This window comes from Centruroides sculpturatus, unplaced genomic scaffold, assembly GCF_000671375.1.
Source record: "Centruroides sculpturatus isolate CEXI.00-Female unplaced genomic scaffold, Cexi_2.0 scaffold848, whole genome shotgun sequence".
Taxonomy (NCBI): domain Eukaryota; kingdom Metazoa; phylum Arthropoda; class Arachnida; order Scorpiones; family Buthidae; genus Centruroides; species Centruroides sculpturatus.
The window spans coordinates 361,922-386,824 of record NW_019385079.1 but is presented as its reverse complement, the minus strand read 5'-3'; the positions used below and the strand labels follow the sequence as shown (position 1 = coordinate 386,824).

At 27.3% G+C, this 24,903-nt stretch overlaps 3 protein-coding genes across 3 annotated transcripts; 2 read left to right on the top strand and 1 right to left on the bottom strand.

The window, feature by feature from the left end:
* Window positions 1-1,649: 1,649 nt before the first annotated feature.
* On the top strand, window positions 1,650-3,362 carry LOC111634336 (zinc finger RNA-binding protein-like). Its single transcript, XM_023379092.1, has one exon. The coding sequence runs from the start codon at window positions 1,705-1,707 to the stop codon at window positions 2,485-2,487; it is 783 nt and encodes a 260-aa protein (XP_023234860.1). The 5' UTR covers window positions 1,650-1,704; the 3' UTR covers window positions 2,488-3,362.
* Window positions 3,363-19,930: 16,568 nt separating this feature from the next.
* On the top strand, window positions 19,931-20,734 carry LOC111634339 (general transcription factor II-I repeat domain-containing protein 2B-like). The gene has a single exon (XM_023379095.1). It carries the CDS (start codon window positions 19,964-19,966, stop codon window positions 20,723-20,725), a length of 762 nt encoding a protein of 253 aa, XP_023234863.1. The 5' UTR covers window positions 19,931-19,963; the 3' UTR covers window positions 20,726-20,734.
* Window positions 20,735-20,940: 206 nt separating this feature from the next.
* LOC111634338 (dual specificity protein phosphatase 3-like) lies at window positions 20,941-22,279 on the bottom strand. The gene is made up of 4 exons (XM_023379094.1): window positions 22,138-22,279; window positions 21,836-22,053; window positions 21,329-21,558; window positions 20,941-21,194 (listed from the first exon to the last, which is right to left on the bottom strand). The coding sequence occupies exons 1-4, from the start codon at window positions 22,162-22,164 to the stop codon at window positions 20,974-20,976; spliced, it is 696 nt and encodes a 231-aa protein (XP_023234862.1). The 5' UTR covers window positions 22,165-22,279; the 3' UTR covers window positions 20,941-20,973.
* Window positions 22,280-24,903: the final 2,624 nt, after the last annotated feature.

The following is a 24,903-nucleotide window of genomic DNA, read 5'->3' as shown; positions in this document are numbered from 1 at the left end:
GGTAGTCCGGATAAGGAAAAATCCGGATAATAGAGGTCCGGATAATGGAGGTTCTACTGTACTTGTTTGAAAGTTGATTTCTACTGCATCGAAATAATAAAAGTATTTGTTATTAAACAGTTAATCTCAAGGATTCTGTCTTGGATTCAGCTAAGGGATAATATAGCAATTTCCTAAATTGTTTTATTTTTGTGGTAGATTGTAGACATTTTTCCCTGAGCAATGTTTTTAGATTAATCCAAATGAACCAACTCCCTTCTGGCTTGTTGATGCATATATCCAAGGGATGTAATTGTGATGTTATTTCTCCAGGAATCGTCACAAGAGTGCTTTTATTTTCCCCTAGTAGGTTTATAACGTAATCTGTGAGATGTCATTTGAATGCAACTATCACTAAAACTGACTACTGTCAATTTTAGTGATAGATGCATTCAAATGACCTAGTCAATGTAGCCATACTGTTTTTAACCAGGCAATCATAAGTTCATTGTTCATCCAGCCTTTTTCTTGGCAACGAATAACAACATCTCCTGGAAAAGTTTCATCTTTAGTGATTATTTTTCGCTTCAGTATGATGTATGGTGGCAACTTATGACCATCTGCTGTGCATGCCAGCATGACCTTTGCTTTTCTTTGCTTTTCATTCCTCCCTGACCTAATCAATACTTGCTTTTTTCCTTTTTGATGGACAGATAGAATTAACTGAATTTAGTTTTTAAGATTAACAAAGGATAAAAAAAAAACATACTTGACATGCACTAAGATGTATGCATTATGTTCATTTATTATTGAAAATTTATTTTCTAGAATGTGATATTGTACTAAAGACCTAAGTGAGTGGTTAGGTTTATCTTTCAAAACTAAGATTGGCTTTATCCCATTATACTTCCATTTTTCTGTTTGATTACCATTGCATTAAGAATTGTTCTGATTTAATCCCATTAACATTATATTGTCCTATTAAAAATTGAACTTTGCCACTTAGTTATGTGTAAAATCTTTACAATATATGTAGATATCTCTAACAAATGATAAACATGTAAATCGTTCTTATTTTTTTCACTCACTCTCATAGAAATGTAAAGGATCATGTTCAGGGTCTTTGTATAAGCAATATAAAGCAAAATAAAAGAGGTAAGACCCATGTTTCATCACCAACAGGGTGAAAAACCATGATACATGGAAAAACAAAATATTCCTATTGAGTTCTGGCATTTGCAAGTTTTGCTGTAGTATATATAATGCTATGTTTAATATAAAAAATTTATATGTATTAAGTTATGAAAGAACTTTCATTCATATATGCAAGTTCAATGAATGCTGGCATCTCCAAGAACCTATCCTTAGTGTAAAATAAGGATACTGTATATACAAATAATAAATTTCTTTCTATGATAAATTTATCTAGTTTTTTTTTTTTTTAATTAAAATATTTATGATATTTTCTTTTGATTTTATTTATATTTATAGAAACATTAATTCATTCTAGAAGTTTAAATTATTGTTAAATTTAATCTGATTTTTAGTAACTTTTACATAATTGTTAATATTTTGTTAATATTAACTGTACTACTTACCTATAATAGAATGAGTAGTACAGTTATTAAAGATTTGAATTGAATTATTATCATTGAATTATGTTTTATAATTAGCATTTTAAAATGTTTTTATTTAAAATTTTTCAGATATCCTAAATAATACGATATGAGTGATGATGTTTTAAAGTGCGACTTATGCAAGAAGTCATTTAGTGGTGTAGTACCATATTCTCAACATTTGAAAAGTGCAAAGCATTTGAAAAAGAAAAATCAAATTGAATTAGAAGCAACTATTAAATTACCAGTAACAGAAGAGGGGAAATTATTTTGCACTTTGTGTAATATGAAATTTAGTGGTGTAATTCCTTTTCAACAACACATGAATGGTTCAACTCATATGAAAAATGTTCGACGACAAGATGTAATGAAAGACATATGTTATAATTTAAATCCAAAACAAACTGGATTTAAATCATCATTGAAAGATAAAAAGAAAATGTTTGATGATGGTTATTTTAGTTCTGCCAGTAGTTGTAGTAGTGGAAGTACGCATAGTAGTATGAATTCTGGCAGATTCGGTTCTAATAATTCCTTTAATTCTTTTAATTTACCAAACCAAAGCCAAAATGTAAGTTTAGATCCTGGTGTTGAATTACAGAAAATGTATGAATGTAAAATGAAAGTATATGATGATGAACAATCTGGTGTATTTCAAAAACATAGTTTATTGAAAGAATCAGTACCAACTTCATCAAATAGTCATTTATGGGATGAGTTTTATAAATCATCAGTATCAAGAATGGGGATGATTCCAGAAATGGAACCAAAATTGCAGGGCTGTGAAATCTGTAACATACCTTTCTTTAGCAATCAGGAAGAAATTATTCAACATCTTCAGAGTGATGAGCACTTTATACAAAAATTGAGGACTTTGAAATTAACAAGTTAAAAATAATTTTAATTTTTACTAGGAAATAAATTTATGCTTATAACTTCTTACAAGATATAATTACTATCGTCAACATTTATTTTAAAATTGTTATGTCACTGAAAACTGTAATAGCAATGTCAAATTAAATTTTAAAATAGAAATCAAACTAAGTTGTTTTTACTTTTAATGCAAATTGTAATTGTTCATAATTTAAATTAATATTCTTTATTAATTCTGAATTGTGCATAAATATGAATAATTATAATAAGCAATTAAAAGACGTAAGACATTATACGTTAAAAATAACAAGAGATTTGTTTTCTAATTTTAAAATATTAAATTGACATTGCTAAAATATTAAGTGGCATTATTGAAATAGATTCAATTGTATTTCTGTGTTTTATGACATATGGCAGAATGCTGATTAAAAATATTCTTTTAATGAAATGATTAAAATAAAGCAAGACTTTCAAGTAAAAGTGCTATATTATCATTGTTAACAAGTAATAATATACTCAATTGTTCAGTTGAAAAATAAAAATGTATTTATTATTATTATTATTTTTTGTTTTTTCCCATTAAACATATAGTTCAAGATATCTTTACTCTTGACAGAACTAAGTATCTCTTAGACTACATGTTTAATGGAAAAAATAATGATTGTAGAAAATACTTTTATCTATCATATAATAATTACTGTATTGGTATAAAACATTAATTATATACATAAACATGATTTCACAAATTATATAGAAATGTATGATATCTGTATAACTTTGAAATCATATATTTGTATACAATCAGTTTTATGCCATTTTGTAAGTATGTAATGCTGAGTGTAAAGTATTTATAGAAATTAAATTAAATATTTAGATATTTTAAACTCATTTAAGAAATAATTACACATAAATGAAATATAAAACTATTTTTATAAAACATCTTTGTTTCAAATTATTTATTTAATTCATTATCCATATTCTAAGTGAAAAAAAATTAGTCTCTTATAGCCAAATGATTGCCAAATTATATCAGGCTATATTACTACTAGTATTATTAATTAAATGTTAAGTAATTTGGTACTAGAGGCAGGTATTAGGTACCATCTCTTGCTAAATTTAACAATTATAATTAAATTAATATTTTAATAATTTCAAAGATTCTGGAAGAAAGAAATTGGCCTAAAGCAGGATTCAAATGTGCAACTTTTGCTTTGGACTGATTTCTTTTCTCCAGAATCTCCTAAATTAATTATTAAAATTTAAATTTAATGAATATAATTAAGCATAATTCCTTGCTAAATTTAATAATGTCTGCGTCTAGTTCCAAATTACTTATTATTTAATTAATTAATTAATAATACTAGTAGTTATGTAGCTTGATATAATTTGACAATGGTTTGGCTTTATAACTTTTGGGTTTGTATATTTGCATTTATAAATTCTCTTTACGAAGAGGTGGAAATTTGAATTGTTTTGGATTTTAGAATCAAAAACTAACAAGAAAAGATTAAGTAATTGTTTTGTTTGAATCACTTTTCACAGAAATAAGATTGCTGCTTCTTAAGTTTCAACTATTTTACAATCAAGGGCTTGCTTATAAAATTCCCAGAAGTGATAATCACTCATTAAATGTGAGTCTAGGTACTCAGATGCTTTAAACTTTTAACTGTACTCCATAGATCTTATATTTTATTTTAACTTGCAAATAATAAAATTATCTTTCTAATTATCTGATATTTCTAATGATTTGCATCAGATGTGCAAGAGCTAATCATTTAGAGTAATATACATAAATACAATATCTAAACATTCATATTTTATTTCAAAACATAAAATAATACATTTGGGATATAAATGATCATTAACTTACCTTTTTTACACTAGATTTACTTCACCTTATTATAATCTTTTACTTAAAACTGAAAATTATTAAACTTTTTTTTTTATTTTGCAACTTAAATTTATTACATTATACAGTAAATTAAATAAAAATATAACTGAAAACAATTTTTAATTACACTTGAAAAAGTTAATTATTTAACTAAAGTGATCAAAAATACATATATTGATATAATTGTTGTCTTATATTTTGTTAGGACTTTTGTATATTAATTTTTATCTTAAGAGCTTTCATGGAAAAACTACTAGAGTATATATTGGATTATTTATATTCTAGTTTTGATTTTTTTTTATAGCTAATAATAATATTTCAATATCCTAAGATTTTGACAAGGTTATTGATGTGAAAAATCATTGAGAAGAATATTTAGTCATAAACATTTTCTCAAATATTTAAATCAGTGTTTTGAAAATCTTAAACCATGTTTCTTTGAATTTTTATTCAAGTATATAATGAACTCTTGCTTCAAAAGTGACCAAATAAAAAAATTAAGTTTTCCAGAAAACAAAAAAAAAACTATTTTTTAACTAGATAGATTATTATTGACTAATCAAATAATATCAGCAAAACGATTTCACTCTTAGAAACAAGATCAATATACCATGTTTGTTTCACAATCCTTTGAGTTATGATGGTTTTGGTATACTTCGAACACAGAACTGAATTATTTTAAGTTGTGACAGTTGATGTATGTTTGTATTAAAAAATTACTACTGAAACACTTTTAAATGTTTTTATTACATCAAAAACATCATTTTTGAATTGTAACAAGATTTTATTTGAATTTCAGGCATTTTGAAACACTCATATTACCTTTAGTAAACAAATATTTTATTATTATAAAAATTAAAAAATACAAAGATTTGCTTTTACAAACAAAATCATCTACTTTAAATCAAAAATCAAACTTTATACAAAGTTAACCAAATCAACAAAATTTTAAAAAATTGAATTAAAAAGTTTGAAATTATATTTTTATCGATAAGGTCTTTCTTTTGATTGTCAAATAATAGAATTTTCTTTTGAGTAAGTCTGAACCAATCAAACTGATTTTAAATTATCATCAAAAGATATAGTTTTTGTCATGTTGATCTTTTTGAATGTTATGTCTTAATAGAATATTTTATAGATAGTATAAATGTCTTGCTTTTTGACTCTAAGTTCCTTAATATCATACTGTTTGACTTTCATTTTATCAGTGTCTATGGTAAAATTATTACCATATTCTTGCAGTATTTTCAAATTATAAGTGAACTCATGAACTTTATATGGAAGGCAGATGGATGATGAAATTAATTTTGTTCACCTTTGATGACTGATAAGATAATGTTAGCCATGGTAATATTGTGTGATTGTTGGCTGTAGCTAGCAACCGAGTAGGTAAAAATGATAAGGGAGTAATATGTTTGACGCATTTAAGTTTAATCAAGTACACATAAAGTTACAGAATCGACAAGATGAACGAATAGTTGTTGCTCTGAGTTTTGTGGGCACTGAAGCCTTGTCAAGTCGAAAACTTCTAAGAGTAAAAGTGAAAAGTTTGAGAGTCGTCTTCTCATCCCTTAATGTCCTCTGTGCACCACCTGTTGGCCTTTATTGGCAGTGGGTGCCACAATTGTATAACTCAAAAAATGTAATTTTTGTTACTTTTGAAGCAAGGATGCAATATAAGGGTGTATTTTCACAATGTGATACATATTGTGAAAATACCTAACCAAAATGTATGGGATAAGTAATTTTTACCCCAAAAATAAGGATGTGTCTGTAAATGAGGACATAAGTAACCAACTCTCTATGTGAAGAGAGGTCAAAGAATGAAGCACAATAATTATTTTTGCAAATTTAATAACTAGGTAAAATATGAAATATGCACAAAGAAGTTAAATGTCTTAGCTGTTTTTCATCATAAGAATAAAGTCTCTTAAGATATTTCTTCTGTTGTGGTAGCAGTTTTAGTATATCTTGTTTACCTTACTATATCTTAGTAAAATTATAAATCATATATGTACACTGTATAAATGTTTGTGATATGATATACAGTAACTAATATATGCAGGGTATCTGAAAAATCATATCACTTTAATTTTTTATTCATATTACAAGTTAGGCATAGACATTACATATCAAAACATACTGATGTTCTGGACAAGAATAAGATATGAGTGCCATCATGAATCATGGCAGAATCCGAAACAGAGCACCAAGTTTGCCAAGATGCTTTATGGTGCTTATTCATATGATCATAAAAAGAATAGTTCAAAACACATCAGATAGTTATGAAGAAATTCTCTAAAAGTGAATCTGTCCTTTGCTGGTAGAGGCAGGAATAGCAAACACCATAATCTTTTGATGCAGCATTACTCCCATTCACTTTATGGTATCTTCTAGTGCTTAGGACAAAACTTTTCCTAAACAAATGAAATTGTCTATGGATTTGAAGTATTCCAGCACCTCTCCCATAGTCACCAAGAGTTTATGGCCTTACAATGCAAGATAATGCCATGCAGGCTTCATCAAGAAGAAAGTTGATCAAAACTACCAGACAACAGAAGAGTTGAAGATTGCAATGATAGGAGTATTTTCTCTTCTCACACAAGATTAGCTCTGCAAAACATCTTGGCAAACAAGGTGCCTATCAGATTGCTATGATCACAATGGAGTTCATACTGAACATAAGCCTACTTTTTACTTGTCTAGATGTTCTTGTGTTTTAGTATCTGTATAATAACAAAAACACAGTGAATGCAACTTCCTGGAAGTTGCATTCACTGTGTTTCCTGTAGTATGTGTTAATACGTTAGACATAAATTACAAAATTGTTAAAATTAAACATAATTTTATGTCTATAATTATATACAGTATATATATATATATATATATACAGGTATAAGACAAAATAATAGAAACACCTATGAAAGAATGCAAAATATTTATTAGTAGGGAGGTAGGCCTCCGTTAGCCTGAATTACAGCTTGTATCCAATGTAGGATTGAGAAATAAAGGTCGTGCAGAAAGTTTAAGGGAATTCGCAGCCATTACTCCTGCAGAGCAGTCTCGAGTTCAGGTAGTGTGCATGGAGGAGGAAACTGAGCACAGACTTTGTTCTCTAAAAAACCCCACACAGGCTCAATGATGTTGAGATCAGGGGACTGAGGACACCATGTGAGATGTTCCACTTCATCATTATGCTCATCCAACCATGTTTGAACACAGTGAGCCATGTGTACATGGGCATTGTCATCTTGGAATAGAGGACATTCTCCAGGAAACAGAGTATGAAGCATAGGGTGTAAATGATCTGCGATAATGCTCACCTCTGACCTTCTCCCTCAGGACTATGAATGGCCCAAGCCATGCCACGATATTGCTCTCCGCAGCATCACAGAGCCCCCTCCATGCTTTACGGTAGGAAGCAGACAGTCAACATGAAATGCCTCTGCCAGTGTTTGCCAGACGAACACACGTCCGGTGGTCTGAAATAATGTAAATGATGATTTGTCAGACCAGATGGCCTGTTCCCATTGCTGTTGTGTCCAGTTTTGGTGGTCTCGGCACCACTGTTGTCGCTTCATAGCATTCTGCAGCGACACTAATGGCTTTGGGATGGCTGCTCGGCTATGAATGCTCGCAGCATGCAGCTCCCTTGGAATAGTTTTGGTGGATACGGGATTCTGGAGATGGGTGTTCATCTAAGAGGTTATCTGCTGCAGTGTAGTCTTACATTTTCGGGTGACTATTCTCTTCAATGCTCATCTATCCCAGTCGGTCAACTTTGACTTTTGCCCACTGTTCTGTTTTGCAGAGGACACCTTTTCCAGTTTCATGTAGGCTGTCATAATCCTTGACACAGTGGACCTTGAAACACCCATAAGGTTGGCTGTTCTAGACACGGATGCTCCACCGAGGTGAGCTCCAATAATCGTGCCTCTTTGTACGTTGGACATAATGGCACTTTGCTGGGAACGGAATTTTCTCATGCAACTGTCACACCACCAAATGCTCAACTGATACTTTCTCTTTCACCGCCACTGGATGGCAGACTGTTGCAACACACAGTGGGGCTGTATTGGACGGTCGAAGTATAATACATTTCGAAAGGGGTGTTCCTATTATTTTGTCCTATACCTGTATATATTGTATATAATTATAGACATAAAATAATATAATATCATAATATATATAATATATATATATATTATGATTTTATGATATATATTATTTATATTATGATTTTATTTTTGTATTATAAGTTTGATGATGCTATTGTAAATGGAGAGAGAACAACTTTCCATTATTTCAATTTTTAATTTGCTTCCTCTCAATAAGGAATCAAAAACTAAAATTACAAAATCATTACAAAATGCAATTTTTCAGCTTTAATTTTAAATAAATTTTTTAATAAAAATGTTTAAATATATAATTGTTTTAAGATCTAAAATATTATTATAGGATTTAAAAGGAATTTCCTATTTTTCATATTTATTAAAACATTATAATTTTAATACAAAAATAATAATAATAGAAAACAAAATTTAATAATTCAATATTTATATAATTTCATGAAAAATTATACTTGGCATTAAAATGGACTTTTTTAAGCAGGTTATTTTTGTGTTTAGATAATAAGAAAATTGATAACATTTTATCTCGTAATTACACTTAGTTAACAGTGTTGCTTTTAGAATATACATATTTAACCAACATTTTTTGGTTTGTCCAAAGTTATTCATTATTGAAAATATCCTCTGTTGATTCATATGATCTAGATAAGTTTAAAAAGAATTCTAGTACTTGAGAAAGGTTTTCAAATGGAACATCCTTTTGAAATGCGTAAATATTACTACCCATGTACTGTCAACCTCAATTATATATGCATTTCATTCTCTAACTTTTACTGATGTCAGAAAATTCCAGAATGGTGGGTCATTGAGATGGTGTTAGATGCAGTAGTGCCAAATATTCTGATGCAAAGTGTTGCTAGATCTTTAATAATTACATAAATGCTGGATGCCTGGTCAGCCTATTTATAGCAGAAAATTAATATAGTATAACAAATTACTTTTAAAAAATGTACTGTAACAAAATTTAAAAAATTCATTTTTTTGCAATAAATTATAACAATTTATACTGCTAAAAATTTTTTCTAAATATATAATCAAAAAAATTTTTATCTGCAGTATAGACAATCAAATAAAATTGTAAATACTTTAAGGTTAAATTTTACCTACTTTAAATATAAAAGTGATGGTAAATGTTTTCCTACACATGAAATAGTTCATGATCATAATTTTGATAGAATATGTGATAGATTATTATAAATTTTATATTTTTATGTCAATAATTTATTACTATCAAAAGAATAGCCTTATTGTAAGTTATTAATATGTTGATTTGAGTGAAAATTTTCATTTAAGTCCAAAATTTTTATTTTTTGATAAAATATTAAAATGAACAAAGTAAATTTATAGTACAGATAACATAAAAATGTTACAAGCAATTACCTTGCTAAAACTGGATAAGGAATAAGAATACACCACCACGGTATCTTTATCTAGTATAGCACCAGGTTATACTTCTCTGAAAACACTGTTTTCAATGTTCTAAGATCATCTTTAGTCTAATGGAACAGTCTAAAGAACAAGGTGTCCTTCAAATTTGAAACTAATCTGATATGTGTATAGATGGTTTACATAATTAAATCAAAAATATTTATCAAAATGCACCTACCAAGTACGAGAGATGCATTTTTCTTCTGTATAATTAATGCAATATCCATGTTGGTCAGCTTTAAAGTTCTTGAGGACTTTCAGATCTTTAATTTGTTCAGTAGAGATAGCACATCTTATCATAGATGCCTAATCTAAGTTTGCTATATCACCATTGTCTGATGCATATGTAGATAGGGTTGTGGATCTCTTGTGAGCTGTGTCATATCTGTGTTCTACCATTTGTTTTTCAGCCATCTTGTAGATCCTATATAAACTAGGTCCATCTGGAATCTTTTATCCCATATTGGGATCATATATATACCATGCATACTCTCAATGTTCATTGAGTCTTTTCCATTTTGTAATAGTAAATTTATAGATGCTTTGATTGCACCTATAGGCTACATGGTGCAATCAAATATGCATATATTATACAAGGAAATAGCAAGACATAAGGGCACACACCTTATATCTTGCTATTTCCCTATATAATATATGCATATTGTGCTCAAAATTGAGTACAGAGAAGTAACGTGGTGCTGGACTAATCAAGATATTGTGGTGGTATATTTAAAAATGTTGTTTCAAAAATTATTTTCATATAACCAGCAATACCCAAATTTAGAATGTTTAATTAAACACTTTCTCTTGTTATGCTCAAGCTTCTTTAGAAAGTGTACAAAAAACAACAGAATTTGATTAGGCCTACACATATATGTTCTATGTAATCTAATTCCATAATTTGAAAATGCATTTAATTATACATTTTATTTTGAATTTGTGGGTATGTTGGTTATGTGAAAATAATTTATGAAACATTTATCCCTGATGAGTGTCAACAGATTTTTTAAATTCAAGTTAATAAGAAAAAATTTAACGAATTTTTTATATGAATGATTTCTGTACTAAAAAGACATAATCCATTTTTCTGAATGTGTAAAATTCAATTCTCAATAATTAAAACACTCAAATATTTTTAATATAATTGATTTTTTTAAATGATGATTTATTAAGTTTGCTTTCTATATTAAAATAGAAATAATAGTCGGGTTTACTTTATTCATATGATGTACTAAATTTGAAACATTCAAAAGTAAATAATGAAAAGTGGATATGTATCTCTTATGTTGAAATGAAGAAAAAAATGTCTAATTTTTAATTAGGGATTATTTTCTTTATTTTTTATACTTCTACATATAGGTTCTACAAATAAAGGCAGTTATATAAAAAGAATTATTATTCTTTAGTTGCATAAACATAAATTGAAGATTTAAGAAAACTATCTAATAAATCTAAAAGATGAAATATTCTTCATTATTGGAACAAAGAAAATTTTTTAAAAATTAGGTCAATAAAATAGAATACAGTGGTACCTCAGGATACGAACGCCCCAGCATACGAAATTTTCAGGATACGACATGAAATTCGAACATATTTTTGCTTCACGATACGAACAAAAACTCACCATACGACGTTACATTAGTTCGCATTTTTCATTTGTTTTCCTTACTACAGTTATTTTTTTAAATGTATTACTTGGCTTTAATTTGAGTATGTTTTTCGCGTTGGAATGAATTATTTGGTTTTACATGTAATCGTATGGGAAAAGTTGATTCACCTTACGACATTTTCATGATACGATCTCAGTTTCGGAACGGATTAATTTCGTATCCTGAGGTACCACTGTATTTATTCTGTAAATATATTTTCCATTACTTAAATATTTTAGATTAATGGCATCAATTAGTTTATGTAGATGAGAAATATTTGATATTAGTGAATGAAATATAAAATATTAAATGATGAAGCTTTTTTTTTTTTAATTTTCACAAAATGTTTAGATATTTCTATTTCTCATTAAAAAGTTTTTTCATGTTTGAAGTTATTTATTTTCAATGGTTGTCTTTATAAATAAATGCACCATTGAATTGAAAGATAACAAGGTGAGAAGTTTGAGTAAGAGTGATGAAAAATCAGAATATCAATGTCAAATAGATTGCTTCCTTTTTCAATTGATCATTTAAATATGCAACATGTAGCATCCCTTCTTTATGTAGCCTGGGTCTTTAACGGGAAGGACGCCACACAAAAATAAGTAGGGGTCAGTTGTTAGTTAGCACCTGAACTGAATGCGAGACGACTGTAGTCGTGTCATGAAAACAGAGATAGTGTCTGGTGCTGAAAGCTTCGGATTGACATGATAGTGTGTCTAAACAAAAGCACAAGTTAGGTTTATTTAACTCAAAACCACTTACACTCAGTAGTACTAATATACAAAAGAAACTTGTACACAAGCAGTCCCCAAGACACTGGTAGTGGAATATCGGCTATCTCCACAATTGCTCATTTTACAAACAAAACCTCCAGTACTGATCCTTTTCTGTCTCTGGTCACCACCAGTTGTAGCTTCACCTCTCTGATGCTAGCTTTTATGGGGTTTATATCCCTCCTGGTGATGACATCATTGCAGTCCCTCACTTCTAGTTTATTTACCTTTTGCAGTGCGTCTGGTGTAAATGTTTTGCTCGTGGTGAGCGTAATGAGTGACAAACTTTAGGTTCCTTACAAACGAAATGATCATTTAGTTGAAATTATCTTAAATAATAAAGTTTACTTAAAGATAAATATTTACTTTTCATTATTCATTTTTTGAAATGCATAAATGAATATATCATTTGATAAAAATGAAGTTGGTCATTATTTCTTTTATTTTCTAACTGGAAATTTATAATGCAATCACATTTATTAGATACAAAATAAAATACTAAACCAAAAGAACATAAACTATTTTCATAAACTACTGTCACATTTATTTCTTTAGTAGCTGACTTTTATTTGCTTACTGCTATTGATAAATTATTGTAAGAGTGAAATTTTTTATTTATGTAAATGGAATATGCTTTATAGGTTATTAAAGATTTAAGAAAACAAATATGAATATTTTTAGATAATGCTTTTTATGTTCTCATACTGATTGTTATTTTATGTTCAGTTAAGAAGAAATTAAGAATTTGATAAATTAATCAGGTTAAACTGAGCATAAATAGGCTCTAATGTATATTCTTGTTTTTAGTTTAATAAGTGTAATGATATAATTTTTATTAACCAATGTTGTTATATTTGTTTTATTTTTAAAATTAAAAACTCTTCAATATGTTAATGAAAATAATTTTATTATTATTTTGTGATATAATTTATAATATATGCTTTGTTATTGTTATATGCTGTACATACTAATAATATAGAAAAGAGAGATATTGTTTTATAAATTAAGTATGCTTCTAGTTAATCTTGAACTCAGTAACATTATTCAAGACTACAATCTGTTTCAAGTTAATTTTTGTTCAATAATATAATTGTTACAAGTAATCAAATATTAACAAATGATCTCTAGGAGTAACTTTATTTGATTAAATTTAAAATTATGAATTTAAAATATTTTAATGCTAAAGTTTTCTGCAGGACAACTTATATGTTTTTGTATTTTACAAAATGCATTTTGATTACAATATATATATATATATACTATAGTCAGTCTACAAAAACATATAGTACAACAGTACTGTTTTTCACCTTGTATATCAAGTTTTTATGAAATTGTAATGTACAAACATCACCAAATTGTAATGAAAAAAGTATTACAACTTCATAAAAACTTAAATCCATCCACAAATTACAAAAATTTAAAAATTTGATAAATATATAAAATTTTTAACAAATTATTTGACATTCCTATCATATAAAAAAATTATTTTCTAATTTAACTCTCTCCTATCTTGACTCTGCAGTGGAGGTATCTCTGGATGTATACACTGTTGTAAATGTGAAGCTGTTGTTTATATTCCCCAGTTTTTATGTAATTCTATTTAAATTCATTTTTTTATTACCAAGTAGTTTTTTAATAATAAATACATAACAATAAACAAAACAAATAAAAAAACATATAGAGATATTTTTTACAAAAATTATTACAAAAAGAAAAAATAAGACTTATAATTTATTTTCATAAATAAAAAACATCTCTATATGTCTTATTTTTTCTTTTTATAATAATTTTGAGTTTTCTCTTATTATTTTTCAACCACAGTTGTTATAGTATTTGACTATTGCTGAGTTTCATAATTATATATCATTGATAGTGTTTTTTAAAATTTTCTTCCATTTTCTCAATATAATGCCATGCCAGGTTGCAACTGCATTGCAATTTATCAAATATGTTGCTTTCTTCTTCTGTTTCAATATTTTTATCTTTTTATTCTTCACTGTTTCTGAATTGTAGTTTTTAATCTCATTATTTAATTTTGTGATCATTAAAATATTATTTTTCATACATATCTTTTTATAATATATTTGTAAAAGCCTGTGATATATGCTATGCTTACATATTTTATTTCATGTTTTTTTTTTTTTTTTTGAGTTTTAAACCATTTTTCTAATAGCTTAGATAAAATAATGATGATAAAGAACTTATTCAGATAAATAAAATTATTTCTATTTCTCTATATTGATGAATTGTAGGTCTAGTGGCATGTTAAAATTATAATTTAATATTTTATGAACATTTCATTCTTTTACATATTTTAAAACTATTATTCCATAATTTTCTTTTACTACAGTAAAATCTAAATTCCCTCTTTTATAATTTGAATTTAATATTCTTAAGATATTATTTACTATCTTTAAAAATTATCGTTTCTTGATTATGCTTTATGTAATGAAACATACTGAAGAGGAATATAACTTTTATATACCAGTAAACTTACTGGAAAAGCATTTCATAAAGTACAAGAATGTGTAGGAAGCAGCTATGTCATGTGGTAAATTTTAGAATTGGAATATTTTGTCCATAACTTAAAAATTTAACCAAGTATTACTTTGCTTTTGTGGTTTTAAAAAATATTTTTGTTTTCTTAATTATGATTTATATTTTAAAACAATACATGTAATTTTTAATTACTTTACACATGAATTGGCAATATTGTTAAGCAGTTGATTAAAACTTAAAACAAGTGCTAAATAAATTTATCTGATAATTTAGAATAAATTGTAATATTAAAACTTTGAATTTTTTAAATTTCATAACTTATTTTTCAGCTAAGTTATATATTTAAACTCTTCTACATCAATTATTTTGATCAAGTGCTTGTAAATCAAATTTGCTTGATTTGCAACAAATAAGATTGATTTTTCCCCATTTTTTCTACAATTTCAATTCAAATATATTGTTTCATTATCATCATGTTATAGTGGTATTATACCAATTGTAAAGGCTTGTATGATATAAAATTAATTATTTTTGTTTCAGTGCTAAATTACATCTTTCACGCAGAGAGGCAAAATAATCATTTTGTTAATGAACTAAGATTTTGACAAAAAGCTAAGAAACTTTTTCTTGAAAAAGCATGCATAAAGTTACACTTAGTGATTTTTTAATTAAGTGGGATTAATATTGATATAAAAATATTATTTAAAACAAAAATTATATGTTTATAATCAATAATATTTTATCTAATAATTTAATTATTTGAGAGAATATAAAATAAATGTTTTAATAATTAACTTTTCCAGCCTCTTAAGATATCTGAATTAAATGACTGTAAGTTTATGATGTGTATTGTTTTAAAAGTGAATAAATAAAGCTATATGGAACACACACAATAAATTTAATCTATGTGTATTTTTGATTTTTAAGAAATTTTTTGATTTGACATAGTAAATGCCAAATTATATCATAATATTTCAAAATACTTTTTGAAATAGTTTTTATGTTTACACAATAAATATAATAAAATAATTCAAGTGATTATACTAATACTGGTAATTTATTGTTGTAAGTGTTGTTATAGAAAAAAAACTAACAGACTATTGACATTGAATTCTTTTTAAAAAACATTGAAATTGTAAGTTGGAATATTTTTAAAAAGACAACATTTTTAATAATTTCTAAAATTAAATCTCAATATTATATAAATTCATATTGGAGTATAAATAAAAAACTAAATATCAAATTCTATAATTATCTTAATTAGAAAAATATACTTTAATTAACAACTTTCTTTTCTATAATGAATATGATGATGATTGATGGATTATCACTTTGGTTATAGCTATTTTGCTGATAATTATGAAAATATATCAACAATTATGCCTTTTTATGATTAGAATTTAAATAAAAAATATTCTTTTTTTAATGCATTTACAATAAATATTTTGTTTTAGCTTTCATTTTTATCAATATATAAAATAATTGTTATTCTTACTAAAAAAAAANTATTCTTAAGATATTATTTACTATCTTTAAAAATTATCGTTTCTTGATTATGCTTTATGTAATGAAACATACTGAAGAGGAATATAACTTTTATATACCAGTAAACTTACTGGAAAAGCATTTCATAAAGTACAAGAATGTGTAGGAAGCAGCTATGTCATGTGGTAAATTTTAGAATTGGAATATTTTGTCCATAACTTAAAAATTTAACCAAGTATTACTTTGCTTTTGTGGTTTTAAAAAATATTTTTGTTTTCTTAATTATGATTTATATTTTAAAACAATACATGTAATTTTTAATTACTTTACACATGAATTGGCAATATTGTTAAGCAGTTGATTAAAACTTAAAACAAGTGCTAAATAAATTTATCTGATAATTTAGAATAAATTGTAATATTAAAACTTTGAATTTTTTAAATTTCATAACTTATTTTTCAGCTAAGTTATATATTTAAACTCTTCTACATCAATTATTTTGATCAAGTGCTTGTAAATCAAATTTGCTTGATTTGCAACAAATAAGATTGATTTTTCCCCATTTTTTCTACAATTTCAATTCAAATATATTGTTTCATTATCATCATGTTATAGTGGTATTATACCAATTGTAAAGGCTTGTATGATATAAAATTAATTATTTTTGTTTCAGTGCTAAATTACATCTTTCACGCAGAGAGGCAAAATAATCATTTTGTTAATGAACTAAGATTTTGACAAAAAGCTAAGAAACTTTTTCTTGAAAAAGCATGCATAAAGTTACACTTAGTGATTTTTTAATTAAGTGGGATTAATATTGATATAAAAATATTATTTAAAACAAAAATTATATGTTTATAATCAATAATATTTTATCTAATAATTTAATTATTTGAGAGAATATAAAATAAATGTTTTAATAATTAACTTTTCCAGCCTCTTAAGATATCTGAATTAAATGACTGTAAGTTTATGATGTGTATTGTTTTAAAAGTGAATAAATAAAGCTATATGGAACACACACAATAAATTTAATCTATGTGTATTTTTGATTTTTAAGAAATTTTTTGATTTGACATAGTAAATGCCAAATTATATCATAATATTTCAAAATACTTTTTGAAATAGTTTTTATGTTTACACAATAAATATAATAAAATAATTCAAGTGATTATACTAATACTGGTAATTTATTGTTGTAAGTGTTGTTATAGAAAAAAAACTAACAGACTATTGACATTGAATTCTTTTTAAAAAACATTGAAATTGTAAGTTGGAATATTTTTAAAAAGACAACATTTTTAATAATTTCTAAAATTAAATCTCAATATTATATAAATTCATATTGGAGTATAAATAAAAAACTAAATATCAAATTCTATAATTATCTTAATTAGAAAAATATACTTTAATTAACAACTTTCTTTTCTATAATGAATATGATGATGATTGATGGATTATCACTTTGGTTATAGCTATTTTGCTGATAATTATGAAAATATATCAACAATTATGCCTTTTTATGATTAGAATTTAAATAAAAAATATTCTTTTTTTAATGCATTTACAATAAATATTTTGTTTTAGCTTTCATTTTTATCAATATATAAAATAATTGTTATTCTTACTAAAAAAAAAACACAATAACAAATTTGTTAATAAAGTTTTTATTTTCGTATTTATTTACTACAGTATTTTATAATAATTTCAAACACGTCATTTGAATAGTTAAAGTTTCTAAAATATAAGATATATTCAATGTATAAAGCTAAATCTCATTTATTTTAGAAACAAAAGTAATCATTACATATATATACAAATAATAAGTAAATTTAAGTGTTACAGAGCATATAAAATTGAACTGTTTCTTATTAACTTAAAAAGCCATTGGGACCATTCAAGTCAAGAGGTTAAGGAGTAGAGCGGATTCGTTTATATTTGACAATTGCTGATGATGGATGGAGGGTGTGTCTTTGTTGACGTAAGATTACACCCGTGTTTATTTTTCTCCCCACTCATCACAAAATTGAAAACAATTTGTATTTATTTGCGAATGGCCCAATATAAGAAATTTAAATTTATTAGCTTTACACTTGTAAGATATTTTATATTTATATCTTGGTACATATTTGTTCTTGGATCATTATATCTGTTAAAAAACAAAGTTTCTTAAAATTTAATTAATTCTTTTTTGTTTATTTAAACCAGGGATGAGCAACACGCGGCCCGCCAAGCATTTTTAAAATTGAATTTATTTTATCGACTTTCTCCCATCAATATATTGTTATAAAATTATTTATAATAAAATGGTAGTACATACTAAATCGAAACAATTTTTTGTGACGAGTTACTACTCACTTTTCGGTGAGTGGTTCAAAACATGCAATACGAACGCGCCGCGTCTGTGCTTGTTTGTGTTTGCTTCTGTCACACAATCAGTCAGACTGGTATGCTGTTAACTAACAATTTTAGCAATTCTTGTGTTTCTTGAAAGGCGTGAGTGCAATATTATTGTCAAAAAGGTAATATTAGAGGTTTTTTTTTTATTCAAAATCAAGTTTTCCTACAAATTTTTTTTTAACTTTTAAATTTTTAATCCATAATAGCATGTCGGAAAAGCAAACGAAAAAACGGAAGGTTGCGGATGAGCACAGGCATTTCCAAGAAAAGTGGAAATTTGATTATTTTTTCACTTTCGTCAAAGATAAAGCTGTATGCTTAATATGCTCAGAGACTGTGTCGACATTAAAATAATATAACGTAAAAAGGCATTACGATACAAAACATGAACAACAATATAAAAACTTAACAGGACAACTCCGGATAGATAAATTTAATCAAATGGAGAAAAACTTGGGAAAACAACAGGCTATTTTTAAAAATCAAGCTATTTTATCAAATACGGCAGTAAAGGCTAGTTTTGTTGTCAGTCAAATACTGGCCAAAAAAATGAAACCCCTTGCGGATGGAGAAATGATAAAAGAATGTCTGACTGCTGTTGCAGAAATAGCATTTCCTGATAAAATAAATATTATCATCAAGATTCACCATTGCAAGGAGAATTGAAGACTTGTCCGAGAACATAGCAACAACGCTTCGTGAACGCATTGCAAAATTCGAATACCGTTCTTTGGCACTTGATGAGAGTTGCGATATTAGCGATACAGCACAACTGGCTATATTTTTATGTCATATTGACACCAAATTTAATATTACCGAAGAATTGTGTTCACTGATTCCAATGCAAGGGACTACAATCGGCAAAGACCTGTACGATGAACTAAAGTCTGTATTGGAAAATTTTTCAATTTCATTAGAAAAGATTATTGGTATATCGACAGATGGAGCACGAGCAATGTCAAGCATGGAGGTAGGAGTATCGGGAAAGCTATTTCGAGACATTAAGAAGGTCACGGGAAGGGAAATGTTCGTTAACCACTGCATAATTCACCAGGAAAATTTGTGTGCGAAAAGATTGAGTTTACCAAATGTCACAGTACCAATAATTAAACTAATCAATTTTATAAAGTAGCGCGCGTTAAATCACCGTGAATTTAAAGAATTCCTGAAAGATTTAGAAACTGAATATGGCGACGTGGTTTTTAATACCGAAGTACGTTGGCTTAGTAGAGGTGCAATGCTAAAAAGAGTATACAACTTAAAAAGCGAAATACAATTGTTCTTGGATATGAAGGGATATGCCTTTCCTCATTTTGGTAATAAAGAATGGATGTGCGATTTTGGGTTTCTTATCGACATGACTCAGCATCTCAATGATCTTAATGTGGAACTTCAAGGCAAAGGACAGTTTATTCACAATTTGTATGATAAAATTCAGGGCTTTGAGCGCAAATTAAAATTGTGGAAACAGCATCTTTTGCAGAATAATGTGTCTCACTTTCCACATTTAGAAAAAGAAAACGTTACTACTTCTCAAAAATACGCACAATATATAGACATTTTAATCAACGAATTTCAATTACGATTCCAAATGTTCAAAGCTGAGAAGACAGCGGTTTCCATGAAAATGTTTTCCTCGCCATTTAATATCGATGTGGATACAGTTCCCGAAGACTTTCAAATGGAAGTGATTGACATGCAGAATAATACCGATTTAAAAAATGTATTTTTCTCAGTAAACATCGAAAATTTTTATAAATCTTATGTGAGCCCTGAGAAATTTCCGCTTTTGACGAAAAATGCAAAGCAAATGATGTCTCTGTTCGGAAGTACGTATGTTTGCGAACAATTATTTTCAACCATGAAATTAATCAAAAATGACCACCGATCAAGACTGAGTGATGCACGATTAGAAAGCTGCGTACGTGTAGCTACCTCATCAATTCCGGCTGATATTGATCAGCTTGTATCGAAAAAACAGTGCCAAATTTCTCATTAAAAATTTCAAGTAAATTCGTTTTTCTGTTCTTTTCTTGTTTGTTTTTATTTTGCATTAAAATTTGTATATGAAATCTTTACTTTTTTTAAATTTTATATTTTTTTATTCTAATGTTTATTATAAATAAAGTTTTGTAAATTATTAATAAGTGTTACTTTATGTGCGGCCCGCCAAAAAATTTTAAAGTTTAAATTGGCCCGTTGATTAAAAAGGTTGCTCACCCCTGATTTAAACTATTACCATCAAAGTTAAGGAACTCCACGTGAAAGGTGCCTTTCATTTTCTTTCATAATTTCTTCGTTTAATTCACACAATTGCCTTAAAAAACCACAATTGGGAATAATATTTCTGTTTTCTTTAATTTTTCGTATTGCATCTTGTACTGACATCCTATGTTTTATCATTAAATAAGCAATTACAAGAGCTGCAGATCTGCTTATTCCTGCTCTGCAATGAACATAAACTTTTCCTGCAAAGGATTTTAAATTATTCAGTTTAAATTCTATTTATATAAATTTTTATTAAAGATATACAAATTGTAACAATTTGTATATATTAAGTAATAATTAATGTACGAGTAGACTATATTTTTCTTATTTTTACCTCCAGAGGAAAGAGCATTCTCAATGAAATTTGCAGCATCTTGAAAATATACATTCAGCCGAAATGAAATTGTGTCGAAAGCTTCGATTCCAAAATAATTGATTCCGCTATCACGATAAAATTCTTCTGATGTGTTAACCAAGCCAACATTACGGTTTTTACCCTGTGCTGCATTCAATACGTGCGTTATTCCCAGTCTCCGTAACAATGCAGTGCACATCGCAGTTGCACTACAAAATAGTCGAAATTACTTTTTAATCAGTTCTTTAATTAATTAAAAAAATATAACATTTTTTTCCTCTTCAAACACCGTTAAAAGAATCGTTTAAACTTTTTTAAAATTAATTTGGCTAGAAAATTAGTTCTTGTTGACAGAATCGTTGTTTACATTCCATTCCGTTCCATCAACCTTAAAATAAAGCTTTAGTTTCTGTTCGATTTTAGTTATAAAAATATGTGCTATATATAATAAACATTGAACGGTCTTTAAAAATAGATAATACTTACCCGTCTCCTATATAAATATTTGGAAAAACTTCGTTGTAAGGATCGGTAGGAAGTTCGAAATAACCTCTAGGCTCTACTATGATCTTTAATAAATCTAAACGCGAGCATGAAAGATAATTTTCTTTCATCCATTTTGGAATTATCCTTGATTCTGGTATTGTACGATACAAAATATTAACTTTATTTTCCGTAGGTTTTCGTAAAGTTTTGTATAAAGCCTATAAAAGATAGCGATGTACTATTTCATATTTTTCTTATAAAATGATAAAAATTTGAATAATAATAATAATAAAACTACTTACATCGTTGTGTACTCTTCTTCTATACATTTTGTAATTAAGAAAGCTACACGACGCCCCAAATATAACTTTTCTACCCTTGAATCAGCAAGGTTTTGGCAAGTAGAAAACGTAGATTACATAAGCTTTATCTTTCATTGGATAATGCTTTCTTGTTTTGTTTTTTTCTAGGTGCGAATGCGTAATTAGTTTCAAAACACATTCATTTACTCATTCGTCCTTTTTCTAATTTTAATTTTTTAAATGTTTCTTATGTAAATATTCGTATTTTGTTCATTTTTTAAAATATCTTTTAACATGGTTCCGCAATTCTATATCAACTGTTTTTAATTTCAAAATGGACATTATATACGATTTTATTTTTCAAAATCAAAATATACTAAAAAACTATATGATTTAAAGATATTAATTTTATTAAAAGTTTTAATATAGTAAATTTTTGATATAAAAGGAAGGTTTGAAGCAACAGACTCTTCTATAATTCATTCTATGTTCTATTAGTGTTGATAGATAAACAAAACTAATAAATATATAATACCTGTCGAAAATTCTCATATAATTTTAGTTAAATCACCACAAGTTTAACTTAAAAAATTTGTTTTCATATCATTATTAATCGTCATGTAATAATAATCTTGTGTTATTAAAACACATGATGTTATTACATAGAAAATATATTTAGGCCATATGAACACTGAAAAAAAGAGGCAAAAATTTATTTTCTTTAGTTGACCTTGTTCTTTATATAAATAGATGCATAGTTTAGAAAATGAATAACTAAAATCTTAAAATAAATTTTTAATTTTATTCTGTTTGATAAATTAAGTTTAATGCATAAAACGAAATATCGAATAATTAATAAATTCGTATAAAAATCTAAATCTTTTTCATAGGAGGGCTGTTAATATTTAAAACGATCCGGACTGTGAAGTCTAGATCTACGTCAGGATTCCTTGACACCAGTTAATCAAATTTAGATACGCGGATTAACACGCGTTTGGAGATAATATGGATTTGATTCAGATAACAAATAAGAGACATTTCTTTAACAAGTAATAAAAGATTTAATAAAATAAAAGTAAATAAAATTACACAAATGGAATTATTCAAAAATAGAATTAAGCGAATGAGAGACAATGGATTAATTAAATATATGCTTCGAGAGAGAGAGAGCTCACAAATTTATTTATAATCACACTACCTGAAAGTTTACTTTGTCTTTATGTTCATCTGTATTCGATGATCCTACTTCGTTTTCATGGAGAGGTCTTGATTTGGCACAATATTAAAAGTTCTTTTACTCCTAAATTAACTCATTATTATACTCGATTGGATACGACTAAGGGCGTTGTGGAGCAAATTTGGACTACGTCGGTCTTCTCTGAGATCCTTTTTGTACTCCTAACTAAGGCGTTGGCCTTAGGGAGCGAATATGGGAATATGGGATATAGTCAAAGATATACATGATCTTTGACCTTGATTTGTGACCAATCAGCTTATTTGTCATCTCTCACGTGAACGGATGAAAAGGGGAATTATTGAGGGGTCGACAATTCCCAGGTGAGATTTGTGATAGATAAGTGGAAAACAAAAGGATGTGTCTACTTCCGTTAAAGGAAGTGGCTCTTTTATCAGTTTTCCCACGTTAGAAAAACGATATTTTCACACCAAAATGAAATAATATTTTACTTTATAATTTTAAATTTTATATTTAAATTGTTATTTAGACCCAGGGTTATTCGGATCTCACAAAAGCTTAGGAGTAGGAGGCTCCGATGAACTATGCCCGAATTTCCAGGCTAGACCGGAAGTCATATGATTCCAATTCAAAAATTTTTCTCAGAATGGAGTTCCATTCTGAGAAAAATTTTTGAATTAGATGACCAGCATCATTCTGTTGTTGTCAGGAAAAGTATGATGTACAGGGGCAAGATGCTACTAATTTCAGATCGAGAAAATATATTTTAAATAAGTTAAAAAATATGATTAAAAATTGCAGCTCGGCATTGTGAAGATGCCATAATAATTTTTGCTCGTTTACTTTTGATTTCATTAATTATTAAAAGTATTATTTATTTATTATTACTTTTTATAATGGTTAAATTTACGGAAATTTTGAGTGTGGTTAACAATCATATTCTGATGGTATCCCTACTTTCAAAGATTTATTTTATGATGAATCCCAATTAATTTGGCAAAATTAACTATACATCCTTGTTCACAAAATTAATTTATTCCTAAAGGTGGTTTTTGTCAGTTGATAACTGTCCTTGGCATAGTCCTTGTTTGGAAAGAACGTTAACATAATATAAACAAACAGACGTGTACTGTAATATGTCGTCAAAAGAAACGCGGCAAAAATCAAAGGCGAAAATGATTTAGTAACGTGATATAAAATTAGCCAATAAGTTTTTCACAATCAACACTCCGGACAGTGCTTCCCATTATGTAACTTGTATGGTTACTCCATAAGATAAATAGCTTATAACAGTGGGCTTTATGCAAATTTCAGTTGAGAGCTTTTATCAGAATATCATCCAGATTTTTTTCACTTGTGACATATTCTTCATTTTGTGCATTATTCTCACTTTGATTTCTTAGTGCCATTTGTTAATTCTCTTTGATTTCCCTTTATTTCTTTGGGATTCGAACTTCTCTTAGAAGCTTCCAGAGCTCTTGTGAGCTTGCTTTGCTAAGTATACTGTCAGCGAGTAACCTTGTCTGAAAAGGAATAACTTAATCTTCAAATTCTTAGTAGTGAATTCTATC